This window comes from Drosophila gunungcola (assembly GCF_025200985.1).
Source record: "Drosophila gunungcola strain Sukarami chromosome 2R unlocalized genomic scaffold, Dgunungcola_SK_2 000004F, whole genome shotgun sequence".
Taxonomy (NCBI): Eukaryota; Metazoa; Arthropoda; class Insecta; order Diptera; family Drosophilidae; genus Drosophila; species Drosophila gunungcola.
Window position 1 is genome coordinate 1,027,708 of NW_026453167.1, and position 16,372 is coordinate 1,044,079.

General features: G+C 36.9%; 1 protein-coding gene and 2 non-coding genes across 3 annotated transcripts; 1 reads left to right on the forward strand and 2 right to left on the reverse strand.

Moving 5' to 3' along the window:
* Nucleotides 1-237: 237 nt before the first annotated feature.
* Nucleotides 238-12,258, reverse strand: LOC128253940 (Na(+)/H(+) exchange regulatory cofactor NHE-RF1). The gene is made up of 2 exons (XM_052982657.1): nucleotides 11,802-12,258; nucleotides 238-1,525 (listed from the first exon to the last, which is right to left on the reverse strand). The coding sequence occupies exon 2, from the start codon at nucleotides 1,515-1,517 to the stop codon at nucleotides 603-605; it is 915 nt and encodes a 304-aa protein (XP_052838617.1). The 5' UTR covers nucleotides 1,518-1,525; nucleotides 11,802-12,258; the 3' UTR covers nucleotides 238-602.
* Nucleotides 12,259-15,179: 2,921 nt separating this feature from the next.
* Nucleotides 15,180-15,251, reverse strand: Trnaa-ugc (transfer RNA alanine (anticodon UGC)). The gene has a single exon. It is a non-coding gene; the product is annotated as a tRNA-Ala (tRNA).
* A 550-nt stretch (nucleotides 15,252-15,801) lies between these two features.
* Nucleotides 15,802-15,873, forward strand: Trnaa-ugc (transfer RNA alanine (anticodon UGC)). Its single transcript has one exon. It is a non-coding gene; the product is annotated as a tRNA-Ala (tRNA).
* The last annotated feature ends 499 nt before the right edge of the window (nucleotides 15,874-16,372 follow it).

Sequence of the window (16,372 nt, forward strand, 5' to 3'; positions counted from 1 at the left end):
AGTGCTTGTTAAATTTTCATGAATTTTGTCTTTTTTCTTGGATTGCTAAAAACCAATTTTTCTTAAAAAATTTTAACAAAATTATGTAAAAATATTCTAAAACATGTATATATACTTTTTTTAATCATCTAAAGAGAATCATTTTATTTTCACAGCCTCACTAGTTTCGCGATTAGCAAACTCTTATTTCCTTTTTGTTTGATCAGCTGCCCCATTGAAAAACACTTGCACTCCGTATTTCTTGTTTCATTTTGCTTTATTTATTGTACAAAAATACAAGCAAAACTAAGTACATATTCAACGAAAGTTGTTCAATGAACCGAGGGCAAAACATTGCCCATCGGAGTTTTTGCCATATTTGAATTTTGAAGAATACATGTATGTCGTATGTATGGATATTCTTTCGCTCTTAGGGGGTAATAATTAAAAACTTGCTTAGTTAATAAGTGACTCTGCGTACTAATTGCTAAACATATTGTATATTATTGTGTGTGTGGTGTATGCCTGACGAAACCAGCTCCTCTAGCTCCTCTAGCTCCTCATGCTGACATTATAACAAGTATTGGGTGATTGGGTGGGGGATTGATTCCATCCAATTCATCTCAGAGCTTCTGGATGATGTCGAACTTCTTCTTGAGGTCCACGCTTTCGTTCTTCGGGTCATACTTCTTCTTAGAGGCCAATTTGGCCCTCATTTCGGCCACTGTCAGGGGCAGGTTCAAACTGCCCGCTCGATTACCGCCCATGGCAGGGGGCGGCGTAATGGGCGTGGTCATGCCATTTGTGTTGCTATTCCCATTTCCATTTCCATTGGTGTTATAGACACTGCCATTGTTGTTGATTCCGGCTTTGGTGGCCGACGGCGGTGGGGGTGTGCTCATCATGGTGTTATTATTGATGGGCGACGAGGGTTTACTTCCATTTTGTACGGGCGGAGGAGGCGTGGCTACCACAGGTGCTGGCGCCGGGATTCCCCTGTCCACCACATCCAAATCGGAGGCATTCATGGTGCTGCCACTCTGAATGCTGCTGGCATTTGAGGATCGCTTGGTGCTGACCATACTGATGCTACTGATATTGGCACTGGCGCCGGGCATCTCCTGTTTGGTGCCCTCATAGCCATTTTGGGTTGCAGCACTTCCATTTCCATTGCAGGCAGCTGCAGCTGAAGGAGATGTCGGGGTCTTCACCTCTATGGCCTTGCCATCCACATCGATGAGAAGCAGGCGTACCTCGTTGGCAATGGCCTTAATCCTGGCCACCACCTGCTTGTGGGTCTCACTGCCGATGGACACCCCGTTGACCTCCAGGATGCGATCGCCCTCCTTCAAGCCAGCCGCCTCTGCCGGTGAATCGGCATCCACCTTGCCAATAAACTGACCCGGCTTCACCTTCTCCGAGTGAAGATTGAAGCCGTACCCATCGAAATCAGGGCGTTTAACTATATGACAGGTTTTGGTCACGCCCGGCGGCAAAGTGGGCGGGGTGGGCGTTTTTGGAGAAGTGGGCGTGGACATATTGGCTTCTGGAAATACATTTTGTTAAAAATACAACGGACAATTAGTTAATAAATAGGTATAAAACGTTTTTATTATTGCCTTAGGAATGTTGTTTTTAATAACTGGCAATTGGAAATCAATTTTGATTTAAATAATAAGTTATTGAATAATCACAATTTTAGTTTAAAGAAATTTATTATTTGAGAACTGGGCAACGTACTGACTTGCCTCACTGTATAGGCGATAGCTAAATGAATTTTTTCTAAGCGTTGTATTTCTTTCGACATGTTTGCTGATACCCTCAAAAGGTCATATTCGTCGCTGCATAAGGTATAAAACTGTTTGCTAAATAATAATATTTATATTTATCTTCTTAGGATGCTGTATCTTAGCATATGATAAAATTGAATGATAGTTTATTAGAACATTATTAACTAAAAAAACAATTCGAAAACATTTATTTAACAAGAAAAATACATATAAAATAATTAATAACTAACGACAGAATATTATTCAGGGTGAAAAAAATCTATAAATGTTATTTTTTTGCAGGGTAACAATCCATAGTGTTTGGTGCTTGTAAAAAACTCATTTACCCCAGAAATATTTGCTGATAAAATTCAAGATTTCATAATGAGCTTTTGTTCTTCGGAAAACGAGACATGAGTCTGGAATGGAAATGTCGCAATATCGTGTTTAGTTCGTCATTAAGTAGTGTTTTTGTATATTTAGGGGTGGGCAATCAACAAAGTCCAGATAGATAAACATACATATATATAATATATATTTTTTTATAGCAAACAACGACTGCCGAATGATAAGGAAACTTCTCGTTCATTCAGCTTTTTGGCCACCTTATCGCGTACTCCCTTTATGACCGGCGTTGACAATATGCTGACCCACATTACCTGACCCCAAAATTTCGACCCTGGTCAAGAGGTCCGCTCCAGACGTGTTTCTTGGGCTCTTTTTTCTGGCCAATTTGCCGATTGGCGATAGTTTCGATGGGCATATCTGGCAAGTACTTGCCATAAGTGTAATTGCTCACCAAATAGCCTTTATGGCCCGTGCTTAAGTTTGGGTTTTGTTTTCGTCGCTGTTCCACTTTCGGCCTTTCGAAACTGCCAAAACGGGCAAATAGGAATTCCACATGCATGTGCTCATGGGTCAAAATTGGCTTAGTACGCCCCGCTTATCGCACCCCACCCACACACGACCATGAAAGGAACGTGATTTTCCAGAAAACTTGACAATAGGGTATTAGTAAGAAAATTTTTTTTAATATATAGCCCTTATCATGTTAACAATAATCGTAAATAACTGTAGTTCATAAATCCGTTGAATTATTGATCAAATACTCTTTTTAAAATAATATTATATTAATGTAGTTCAAATTATAAAAGGTATATTGAAATGAGTTTTTCCCATACTCCACACACTAAAACAAATAGGACGTGATTTTCCTTAAGACTTGGCAATGGGTTATTAGCTAAAATAATTTATTAACTACACTCCCTGAAATGTTAACAAAAAACGTAAATAACAGTAGTTCGTAAATGCGAAAGGAAAATATTGAGAAGAAAAATAAATGAAATAAATATTATTTGAATATCACAAATTCATTTCACTTAAAGATATTAAAACTGTTTTTATCAAATAACTTTGTAAAACTAAGGTTTTGAAGCCTTGTTGATGTGACAGAGTAGACATATCTAATTAATGATCCATCACGTTTTTGATGTTAAAAACGGTTTGAGAAATTCCCGACTACCTTGAGGACTTGAACTTAATTTTTGGCAGCGTTGCACTCGATTTGCTAACATGCTAATTTGTGATGGGACACACATCGTTTGTTCGTTATCAGTATTAATTGGCCGTAATTTCAGGCAATAAATGCAACAGTCCACTTCAAAGCCCTGAACTTTGAATAATTAAATAAAAAACCGTCTCAGGCATTGCAAATTACAAAGGCAATTGTGTTCCGCCTCAGCTTGAATTTCGCTTGCCTTTTATTGTATGTACTTATTTATGTTATTGTTATTTTACGGTTTGTTTTGGACATTTTTTTTTGTTGGTCGAAAGTTGAATCATCCGTTGGCTGTAAGATTTATGAGTGTTGGTATTAGCTCCGGACGATCAAACCCCCCTCCCACCCACTTCACCCCTTTTGATGCCTAATTTATTGAAACAAGATGAGCTCGTGTTTTTGGGCAGTGGGCGGGAAGGGGTATGACCTTGACTTTCCCACCGCCAATCGCTGTTGTTGCCAGCTTCCCATTGTAAGCGATTTTTAATTCAATACAAAGGTAAACAATGAGGCGCAAAAAAATTCAATTCAGAACCAACAATATAAGGGAAGGGGAGAGAAGGGGGATTTGGTTGCATGGGATGGGATCGAAATAATAATAAAAGTAATAATAATTGTCTATACTCTCGCATGTATGTAGGTTTATGGCACTCACAACCAGTCGATTTATATTTCTATTAGGAAGCGGAACTGACAGTTAAAAAAACGTCACAAAACATCATAGGCAACAAACAAAGAAATCGTTAAAGTGATAGACGGAAATTAAACGAAACATATAATGTTGTGTTTGTGGTTAATAAGGTACACAATTATTATTAAAAATGCAATTAAGTGTAATTGAAGATGGTGCTATAAAATAATGAAAACTAATCAGTGGGTTCTTTTTGTACTAATTATAAACTCATTTTTGGACAACCGGGCAAGTAATTTCTCTGTAATTAAAAAAATGAGCGGACTCTGCTAAAACCTGTCTAAGAAAATGTATTTCAAATTTATTTATTCATAAAGGTGAAAAACAAATTTTGAAAAATTATTTAAGTAATTTCTCTGTAACTTTGTTAAAGTGACTTTAAGTCTAGAGATGTTTGTGTTTCCCCTTTATAATTGAAAACCTTGGTTCTATAATTTGTGAAATTTCGTAAGTTCATAAATCGTTTTTTTTTGCTCTGCTAAGCGATTTCCCGTTGTCAGTTAATGCCCCTCCCCCTCTCTCCAGTTTCTCTCTCGATTCTCCGATTCTCTAGCTTCGAGAACTGCGCAAACTTTAATTGAATTTGCAATCAAGCATGAAGTACACTCACATACACTCGCAGGTTTTATCATTCACAATGCTTGGGGAATCGTCCGCTGGCCAAAGCTTCTAGCCCCTGCCCTTCCCCTTTCCCATCACCACCATGCCCATGCCCACTTTACCGCCCCCTTTTGGAAACCCGCATGGGGACAACTGACAGCCTCTATTGTTGTTGGCTGTTTGGTTGTTTGTTTACTTAAGCGGTTTCTCATCATTAAAGCAAATTAGCCGTTAGGCACTTACAGGTAGTTGATTTCGATTCGGTAAGGGATTTTCCAATCCCACCAAAACCCCAACCCCCCTCCCACCATGCCCGTTATACCCCAATACCTTAAACTATAGAACATTTCGGATTTTCTCAACGGGAACTTTTGGTCTGGGCGGCATTCTTTCAAGTGAAATCTAATTAAATTCATTGCAGTGTATTGTTAAATTTTCGCGTTCGCACATTCGAACGGAATTTAATTATATTTTGTGTAAATATGCAAAGTCAGTATACGATAAGCTACGAAATATAAATGGAAAACAATAGAGCATATAAGAGATAAAACAAGTGGTTTATTTTGGGCTTATGACAATAAAAATAAAATGCATATTCATCTTTGCTTAGGTGATAAATTCATTAGGCGAATGCTAAATAAATGAGTCATACGAGATGGTTGAAATTGTTGGGGAGTGGGCAATTTAAGATATCAATTCATGGGAACGGATTTGTAATCAGATATTATAGGGTTGGTCGACTCACTCCTCAGCGATTTCCTTTCAATGGCTTGAAGATAGTACAAATTTATAGAAAATGAAAGTAGCTTTGTTTGTATATAGCAACAAGTTAGAAACTGTTAACGATACAGTTTTAAAGGCGTTTTTCCAAAGTGCACCTTCTCAAGTTAATAATACACATGAATCCCAATTAGCCTTGACATAAGTGGCTAAACGGGTGGAAAAGTAAGTATTATGCAAGCCCTTCACATTGCTCGAATGATGCATCACAAGCCATTTAAAGATAAGCTAAAAATAATAAAAATTAGAAACTTATTACACAAATAACTTACTGCCAGACAGCAAAGCCAACAAACACACAGCGATGATGATAATTTCGCTGCTTGTTATAAAAGTGACTAAAAGTTAAAGGCTACGTAATAAATTAAGCACAGGCTGACAACATTTGCCAGTTGCGAACCGAGATTTGTACTTAGGTAATAAAACATATAGAAAACTGAAAAAACAAGAGCATGAAGAACTTTCACTATCTGCGGATCGTGAACGACGATTTATGAAAAATAACGAATCCATTTCAATGTTGAGCCATTTAGACTTCACGGAGGGACACCCATAATTGATTTTCTTTCGTTTATTTTACCGCTCTGCCATTATCTCAACAACTTAAGACACATTTTAATTTTTGTGTTTGACTTTATCAAATATTTTGCTTGTTTCATGGATTCGCGACGACAATCTTATCGCAACTTGATTTTTAATTAAGGAATTTCTGGCCAAGAGCAATGCTGTCCACTTCTGCTGATATGAATGGGTAATTATGTGAGGCCATTTTTTTTGGGAGACCAAGCGACCAAGTGATCAGAGAGCCCAGTCGTTTTAGGGTTCGCTTAGCACCTTGCTGTGGAATCTGATGTGATGACAGTTTCACAGCCACCCATGAATCACTTTCACAGATCTCCATAAAAATTCATTAGCAGCCTAGCCTCTCTCACAAAAGACGTGAGACTTCAGATTTCAAATACCAGATTCCATATGCGAGAAGATGCGTCTTTTGAGTGACTGTCGGTTGTTTTCGCCGCGGGAGTCTGAGAATGGTTAGCAAACACCTCGAGTACAGCTGGGAAACTCTGCAAAACTGGTTATGATTATTTATTCTTTGCATACCCCTGGCTAAGGCTTAAAGTATGGAGGGAGTATTAGACGAAATCGAAGGGTTGTCACAAATTCCAGTGATTAGGGAAAACTGGTTAAGACAATCCCCATTTCATTAGGTTTTGGAAATTCGAAACTTTTCTTCACGGATAATTGGCTGATATATTTTCAACAAAGCCAGTTTTTAAAATGAACTAATGTTGTTCATTTGCTTAACAATATTTGAAAAATAAAATATGGTATACAACTTATTTTCTTTTATATAATTTTGTTTTTGTCAGATATAAATTTATTTATAAATTCTATCACCATCCTAATGCTACAAGAAATTCCTTATATATAAAGCACTAAATAAAATACAAATTTTCCTAAAACAAAACTATTGTTAGATGAATTTTAAACTGTTGTGCATGAAAAATGCATAAAACGTATGTGGTTTATTATTTAGTATTGAATAATTACTTATACTTTAATGCTGTCTGTAGCTTTTATTAATACACACTTTACGAAACTAAACTTTCATTTTTTGTGGGATGTAGTTATATTTAAAATAAATATAATAACGAAATCTAGTATTTCTTATTCAAAAAACTAATTAACCCAAGGTATTAAAAGTTCTAGAAGTCTTGACCCATACTTTAGTTGCTTACTAAAGTTTTTTCTATTATTCAATGACAATGGCGAATGCTGTAATGTGAATGTAAATCTGGCTCTGACTCTGAATGTGACCTGCCTGGCCCCAAACTCTGACTTCAGTCTCATCTCAGAGATTCAGCCACCTGCAGGCGGGAAAAAGTTGACAAAAGAAGTCACATTACTGTAAACACTTGTCTTACGAATTAAACCGCGCCCATAACAAATAAATTCCATTAAAATATTCATGATAAACATATTTACACAATATTTTTGGGTTTTCACCTGTTACTTACACTGGTCACATGGAAGTAGGGTCAAGACAGAAACAGGTTTGTTTAATTTTAGTCTAAAAAAGCAGCAGAGATCCTTACATTTGAATGGTTATAAAACTAACATGCTAGCCATAAAAAAATTTTATTTGATAAATCAAGCCAAAGTATCCATAAAAGTGCAATTTGTCTTTCAATCCCTCGTGCCCTTGGTCATAAAATAACCCGCGACTCGATCATAAATTAAAACTCTTTTGCAAAAAAGTGAATCTTGCAATTACACTTCGCACATTTCATTAGCGAGAAAAAAACGATGGGAAAAGAGAAACCCCAAGGGGCGTACATATATCATTTCTTAGCGTTTCAGGTTTTTGTACAACGGATCTCAGGGCGTACTCAGCAATCAATCAAAACTTTAATAAGCAATTTGCAAGAGTCGCCCAAAACAACAGGCCAGCCAGCTGTGGAAATTACGTGTAAAATTATAGAATTCAAGTCGACAAGAGGAAATGTCAATAAAAAATGAATTTAAAATGCTGGCCAAGCTGTCTTGCAGATGAAACACAAATTGTTTTTGGATGTAAGTCGTGTAGTCGACTTGTTTCTTCTGACCAAAAACTAAAAAAAAAGCTCATAAAACTTGGCTGAAAAATTCTAGGCGCAATGTATCTGACAGAACGTGTGCATGTGGCACCGCACACACCACCAAACTTGCAAAGATACCCGCACAAAGATACAAACGCTGACGACACTGCGGGCCGAGAGTACAGATACTTTTTAGCAACCAGCAAAATAATAATAAAAAAAAGGTATAAAGATCGCCCTGAGTGAGGGATGTCGAGGGAAGGGGCGGGCTTACCAGAGGGAGAGCCACTTAGAAGCTGTATCTCTGTATCTGTATCTGTAGAAACCTGGTCCTAACCAAATTCATTTTGATGCTGCGGCTGCCTCAAATATTTTTCGTGCGTTCAGATGGCGAATATTTTCGAAATACCCTCCTTAAAGGTTCTTTTAAAAATTGAATAAGAAGTACATCATAAAAATATATATAAGTCGTTTTAGGCTAGACAGGATGTCTATAGTTATGAATGATAATAAAACATTTAGTTGGCTTAGCTTAAAGTCATAGTTAACTTCTCAAGGCGAAGCCATCCAAAATAAACTCTATTTGTACAATAAATGTAAATGTATTTTCATAAAAGTTATATTGCGCTATTATGTATATTACTAAGGGGTTTCTCCACATTCGATAGATCGCTTGTTTTTGAAGCCTAGATATTTGTATTAAACTTGTATAACGAAGGCTGCAGTGCCAGTTTATAAGCTACATTTTATGATATTTAATATATAATAGTTTTATTTTGTAAGTACATTCCCGAGGGGTTTTGTTCATAAGCAGATGGTATTATTAAATACATTATTTTAATATGAAGTTTTTATCATTAGACTATTTTTTGTAATGATGATTTTTTTTTTTGGTAATAATTATCAGCTACACTTTTAGGTAATAATTTCAAGCAATAAAATCTATCTTAGTAATTAGAGCATCAAAATTTCGGCCAAATGAGAAACCAATTCCTTTCCTGTTGCGTCTTGGATTTCGTTTTATTCTGTTTCTGTAGTTATTTTTTGGTTGAGCTTGAGAAAATAAAAATTGATTCTAGAACCTGTTTTTGGCTTCACCCGGTCTGGTCTTCTCTCCGCTGGCTGCTTTGTGCTGGCCTTTTGAAATATCTTTGGCTTTGTACTTGTTTCGTTGCTGCTGCTGCTGCTGTTTTTAGGCGTTTCTTCGGCTGTTGAATCTTGTTTGGGTCTTTTGTCCGAGCAGCCAAACAAAAAAAGGGAGTAGGAAAAGTAAAACATTTTTGTGAGAGATCCCAGACTTAGACTCAGACTGAAACTCCGACCGGGATTGGGGCTTTCGTTTTCGTTCGTTCGCCCCATCCATTTAATAAGGCACATATTTTGTATAATTTATACCATTATATTTTGTCTTGTTTATTTTTCGAAAGTTTATCAAAAGCGAAAAGTAAAATTTCTAAGCTTCGGTTTCATAAATTAACTTGCTGGTTTCGGGAGAGTACAGCTTTTGTTTTTTTAATGCGTCAAACGTTTTCTCAGTTAAGCGAAGACCTTGAGAATATTATAAATTAACGTTTAGAAAAAATGATGATCGCCAGCTTAAGTAGAAGTAATAATAATGCACAAACAATGCGCCGTCCAAGTGTGCAAATTTCTGCTTTGCCAATACACTCATATCAAAGTTATAAGAAACTTTTGCAAAAGCTAAAATACTATATATACAGTACATTCAGGTAGCATCCATTGTGCATAGACACTGCAATTGTGAAAATTTTCGCATGCCATTCAAAATGCAAATGAATGGATGTGGGAACCTCATGAGTCACGACTTGATTTTCGCCTAAATATGATAAATAGGTACGAAGTTTGCGAATTCTATGGAAGCCAAACGGTTATCATTGTCTATTTTCGCTTAAAATTTCATTCAGCACTCAAGGCTTCGAATTCGAAAAGGCGATCAAAGCGATCACGATCACTTTTGGCCTTCAAAATCAGCTGTTTGCAGGGGCAAAATAAAAATGATATATTGAAATCGAGATCTGTGGTATCTAATCACGTAATTTATTAAAACGTCTCGATGGGGGAATTCTGGAGAAAAATTAGTTGTCATAGTTGTATCTATCATGATCTGTCTTCTTTTCACCCCAAATTTTAAGATTGAATAAGTTCTGGGAAATTTGCAAAAAAAAAAAGGTGTTATGTAGAATTAATCCTTTCATGGGAAACTTTTGGATCTTTGTTTTAAGATTAGGTACAGGTCACTTTTTATAGACAAAGCTAAACGAACCTAAAAATAACAGCGCAAAATAAGAAGAATTCCAGAAATTCTGGGCCAATCCATTTTTATTAACTGGCTGTGTTCTAGACATCTTCTTCAATGATCTTTCCCAAGATCTTTCCATCCGCGAAATGTGTCAAAAAGCGATGGTCTGTGGTTGCGTTAAATGCAAAACCCGCTCGCTAAATACCGAAGCCGCAGACATTAATCGAATTAGCATAGCTAGTGACAAGCGCAGAACGCAGAAGATTTGGATCTAAATCGTGGCAAGTGCCACAGAAAAACCCACAAAAACACTCTGAAAAACCAGAAACACACGCGACAAAAATGCACAACCAAGCAGCTCAGGTGAAGTAAACCGGTGAATTAAAAAAATAAAAGCAAAGTCTAAACAAAAACAGAGAAAAAGACTAAATAAAGAAAAAAAACCATCAAAGAAACCTGCTTTGGGACATAGCTGGAATACCAGAGTTGTCACTTGGTCGAAACCCCAAGGGGAATGGGTTTTTCGAGGAGGGTGGGGTTTGGGGGTTTTTCAGGGAGGTGTTTCTGGGGAGTGCTTAACTGCCAAGAAGAAGAAGAAGAAAATGCCAAACTGAAAGCGAATTATGAATAGCGCTTAAAAAAGAGACCCCTCCGATAAGCGAAAAGAAAAAAAGAGACAAAATCGCATGCATGTCGCATTTGAAAACAGCCTTATGCAATGCGATCGAAAGAGAGGGGGCAAGAGCGTGCGAGCGAGAGGGGGAAATAAATCAAAACAATTATTATGTAAGGCGGTGTGGATGTTAGTGCAGCCAAAAACAGTTAACAGGGCAAAACATTTAGCGGTACGCAATAAAACGTATTTGAATTTGGTTTATTTAGTCTATTTATTCAGCTTGGGTCCACAGAAAACAACTTTTTATATCAAATTTTTTTAAGCATAAAGCTTCTTATCTTTAATAGTTTTGCGCATATAATATCTTTTAATTATTAATCAAAAAAAAAAAAAACAGTTGGTAATAGCTTTTTTAATAAAAGTTAAGTTACTGTAAATTTGTTTCTGGTGGTTCCTAAAATGATTGTTTTGTATCCCAAATAAATATAACGTTATTACTCATTAAAATTAATTTTTTTACTGCTTGATATAAGCATTTCATTTGAGCAAACAAACTGTTAATAAATGCCTCAAAAAATACCCTTTTTTTGCGGTGTAATCGTTAAGGCTGATTGCAGCCTCTCTTTCCTCTCGCCTAAGCGCCTTCTCTTTTCCATTCCGGATCGCTTTGCGTGTGTAAAATTGTTTATTTAATTTCAGTTATTGAAAATGCTGTTTTTATGGCTTTCAATTGGGATGGCTAATAAATGAAATGGACTTTTATTAACTTTGTTAAATCATGGCAATTATTTAATGTTATTTTTGTATTTTTTTTCTTTTTGCAATATTTATGTTTAGCACGTTGCTGGGGAACTCAATCGAAACAGGAATTCCAATGGAGTCAATTGATATTCTACTGGCATTTCTCTCTCAAGTTCAGTGGTTTTAAAACTGTCTCAAGGCTGCAAATTTCATTTCTCGACTTACCGCTAAAACAAATAGAAAAAATTCCCTTTCAAATGCTATTGTTAATGTTGAATTTCAGTTTGTTGTTGCTGTTGAGTTGTTAAGTTGCTGGTGTTGCTGAAGTTGTTGCTGAAGTTGTTGCTGCAGTTGTGTTGCTGTTGCACTCTCTTGCTTTTTTTCCTCGTATGCAAACGCAGTTACACACACACACACACGCGCTGTTGTTATTTTTAAGCCTTACTTATCTCTTAATGAAGGAGCTGTAACAGCAAAAAAACCGAAGAGCAGCCGAACGACGAAAAATCGAAAGCGAGCCCACGAAAAAGTCACACAAAAATCGCTCGTCTAAAATAACTGTTGACAGGCGAAAAAGAGTGAGGGAGAGAGAGAGGGAGCTATATCTTTCTGGTATTATTTCTATAAATATTATTATCCGTTGGACGTTGTTAACGCTTTCGCGGGCAAATCGTAACTGATTTCGACCGCTGAAGCGTCCGCAGGTGAGACCCAAAACCCGAACTCCTCCAGTCACCAGGTAAAAAAAGCCCGATCGTTTTTTATATATCTATTGCATACTCTTGGGGTGTCCAGAAAAATACCCGAAAGTGGCGGGATCAATGTGGTGGGTTCCCCAAAACGAAAGGAGCTCTCTATCAATAAGTTTGATCGGTAGTCTAAATCGAAAAGATTAAAATATTTATAATTAGATCCCGGGAAGCATATTAGAATTTACTACCAGGAATTGGTTTATCTAAACGTTTGTGTACATCTCTTTGATAGCTCTATTACAACTTATTACCTGATATTAAATTACTTTAAGGTTGTTAAGACCAACTGAACAAAAATGTATACAGCATTTTTGCAGTCTTTTGGCTAAATAAGCCAACGGAAGCTTTTTATTCTTAATATTTTATTAAACGTAATAATATGATACGATTTAACTTGTAGTTATCAAATTAAATGTACAATGTTTTGAAAATTCTTATATGTTTCTGTTTTTCTGCCAAGAAAAATACGACTTTACTAAAAATCCAATAAAAGCAGAGATCTATGCAAAATTAATTATCAAATTAAATTAATTTAATTAGAATCGATTTTCCATAAACTAAATTTAGTTAATTAATATCGACTTTTTAAAACATTTTGAAGCACCCCTAAAAAAGTACTTTATTACTTATAGTTACATATGTGCCAATCACCCTTCGGGAATACATTATTTTTGCCCATCACATAATGCTTTCGATTTAAAGCTCTCCATTGTCTTCACTTTGGAACGGCTTTAATGACCATTGTCTGGCTGCTTATCAGCAGTGTCCAACGTTGTTTCCAAGCCAGTGCCTTACCTGTATGGAAATCAATCAGGATGACCGAGAATGGGATTCATGGGTACTGCATTTCCCTTTTTATTTGCTAACAGTGCAACCGAAATCCGATGCCATCTCGTAACGAGCTCCCAGAAAATGTAATGAAACCTTGGTAAATACCAAGCAAAGCGAATCTAAGCTATTGATCTAATAATCAAAATGTGGGTGGGTGAGTTGGTAACATTTTAAGCTTATGGACATGTGGTCAAACTGTACTTTTGTCCCTGCTTTTTGACAGCTGACAACTGTCATTTTCGGCCTGGCTCACCTGACGTCTGCTCATGGAATTTATTTAATTTCCGCCTGGCCATTCAAGTAAATTGACTTTCACCGCCCCTCCGCCCACTCGTTTCACTTCATGTGTGGGAGACAAACAAAAGCCGTGTGCTAATGCAAATTTGGCCCGATCTTTAGATAAACATCGCAAGAGAATAATAGTCGAAGTTCCACCGGCAAGTTGTACAGAAAAAAAAACGAAAGGTGTCGTCCCAAATCAATAGAAAATACAATAAAATAACTTAGTTTTTCAAAATAAAACCCTTTCGTTTCAATGGTATTGTTTATTTTGAGTGTAGGGATATTAACAATTAATAAGGTCTCTAGAATCGAATCGTTAACAATAATAAAATGGGACTAAAAGTGTAACACTAAATAATTACATTTAAACAAAATTAATTTATACAGTTTTTTTTATTTAATTTTAATTGTCCCTTTTTTCCTCCAGTGTTATGTTGCCGTTTTTGGGGACTTCTTGATGACATTTCGCTGGGTCTTATCGTTTTAATTAGTTTTTGAAAAAGTTGGACCCGCCAACTCTTGGAATGGCAAAGGCGAATAGACAGAAGTAGTGCCGGCAATTATGAAATTGCTAATAAGTTCCCACTTAAAGCAGGGTAATTGCATTTAAAGCGCAACTCCTTTACATTTAATTAAGGCCGAGCGAAGGGCGTCACCTGCTCTGTTTTTCGATTTCCTGTTTATCTCTGGTGGTGGCGCTGCTTTCTTAGACCTCTGCCCATTTGCATGAATATTTATAGCAAATGGTGCGGCATTTAATGCAACTCCCTGAGAAAGCGTCGCCGGATTAGGCAACAAATTTATATGCACAAAAAAAAAGAAGAAAAATCAACAAAAACAAAGAAAAGAAGGTGCAAATGCAGGTTGGCCTGTCGTGGGATTTTGCCAAAAGTTTCCGGGCAGGCAACTGTAATAAAAAAGTTTTCTTTAATCCTACAGCGGGTTTTCGTAATAAATGATTTAAATTGCGTTTGCCATGAAGGGGGAAACTAAATGGAAGAGCTCAGAATAGATATTGAAAAATCTCCAATATAAGGGTTAAAAATTCCTGCTTGTTCGATGAGAAATTCCCCTCATCTTTTGTCGAATTCTACTTATCGAAACTGGAAATTCAAATGAACTTTTAAAAAAACCCCAAACCGTGCAAAAATCGTTCAATCTTCTTAAGCAAGCGACCAGGCGACCAGAAAAACTCAGAAAGCCAACGGAACCGATTCAATTCAACTCTCAAACAAAAAACGCGCACACCGCTGGGGAAATAAAAAATAAAATATCACACATACGTAATTAGCCGGCATATATGTATACATACATATATGTTTGCGTTTGCTTGGTCACGGTTCTCTGCGTACTGCCATCTCACTCACAGCAGCTGGCCATCTTGCTCACACTCATCATTTTATAGTTTTGAAACGAAACGATCATGCGGGCGTATAGAAAATGTGCGAGCGGTACGAAACTTGCTGTTCATTCCTGATCGCCTGCTACTCACATGGATCACTTTATCGATTTTACGAAGAAGCGAATCGATTTTTTTTTGGTTTTGTGATCTCAGAATCGGAATCATTTTCAACCGATGATCATGTGCGGCTTTTTTCAGTGCGAAGCGGGCTGAAAATCGGCGAGACAATAGAGACAAAGTACCGCAAAGCATCGCTTCAGAATAGTGGTGGAGGAAAAAAAAAATACGTATATCATGCAACTGATCGTAGTAAAAAAAAAGAGAAAAAAAAGTACTTGGAGATGCCGGGGATTGAACCCGGGGCCTCTCACATGCAAAGCGAGCGCTCTACCACTGAGCTACATCCCCGATGTTCGACTTGCGGGCAAAATGTCTATAAAAATAAGTGGCTGGTGGTTGCTGGGCAAAATGAAATTTAATGGTGACGCAGCGTTAGATTAGTAATTTGTTTGTTTGTTTTTGTAAGAACGTTAAGGTAAATAACAGTTTTATTACATTTTAAATACAAATTTATGTTAACTATGTAGACTAGCAAATTATTGTAAGCAAATCTTTGTTTCATTTAGGGTAATAAACTAGAATAAGCAGACATTTCAAAGTAAAAGGTTGTGTTTAAACTTTGAGGCACAAAAAAATAGTTAGTAGCAGTAATCACTCCGACTTAGTTATTTATAATAACTTAATAAGTTTGTAGAATTCAACCAAGAAAGTAACAAACAAACTTAAGAATAAGACGTTGTCTATTTTATTGTACATATAAAACTATTAATTTTTACCTGTGATTTCCTTTTAACAACCCCCTTTTGCTCCTTTATCCTTTTCTTCCTGATGCACCTTTAATTCTTTTGCATCCCTTGTAGCCAGTGGAAAATGCATTTTGGCGAGGCAGTTTCCCATCGGGGATGTAGCTCAGTGGTAGAGCGCTCGCTTTGCATGTGAGAGGCCCCGGGTTCAATCCCCGGCATCTCCAAGTACATTTTTTGTACTTTTTTATTTTTACCATATGTTTTTTTTTCGGTTTCTGGCTCTTTAAATGCGTTTAGGCCTGAACTGCTTGTGTGCGGGCCAGGGCCAGTGACTTGATTTATGCGCAACGAGGCGGCAATAATGAATTATTTATGCCGATTTACGGCTGCCAGGCAAGGTCTGCATGTCAATTGACAGAAACACACTAGTATTTGGGGAGACTAGTCGAGGGAAATCCAGAGGGAGGAGCAGGCAGGGCCGAAAACTTAGCCAGTGTTTGACTTCTGGCCGCATTTAAGCTCAAGTCGTAGCCGCAGTGCAGTCAAGTGGTTAAAATGTGTATACCGCCCGAATGCTGTGAAAGGAAATTGGCTTGTTCTCACTTTTGCAATATTTGCTCACTAGAAATTAAAATTAAATTTTGCATGAGCAGCAGCAGCAGCAGCAGCAGCTCAAATATTGGCCAGGCCCCTTGGACAGGCAATTGATTTTGTTGCGGTCGA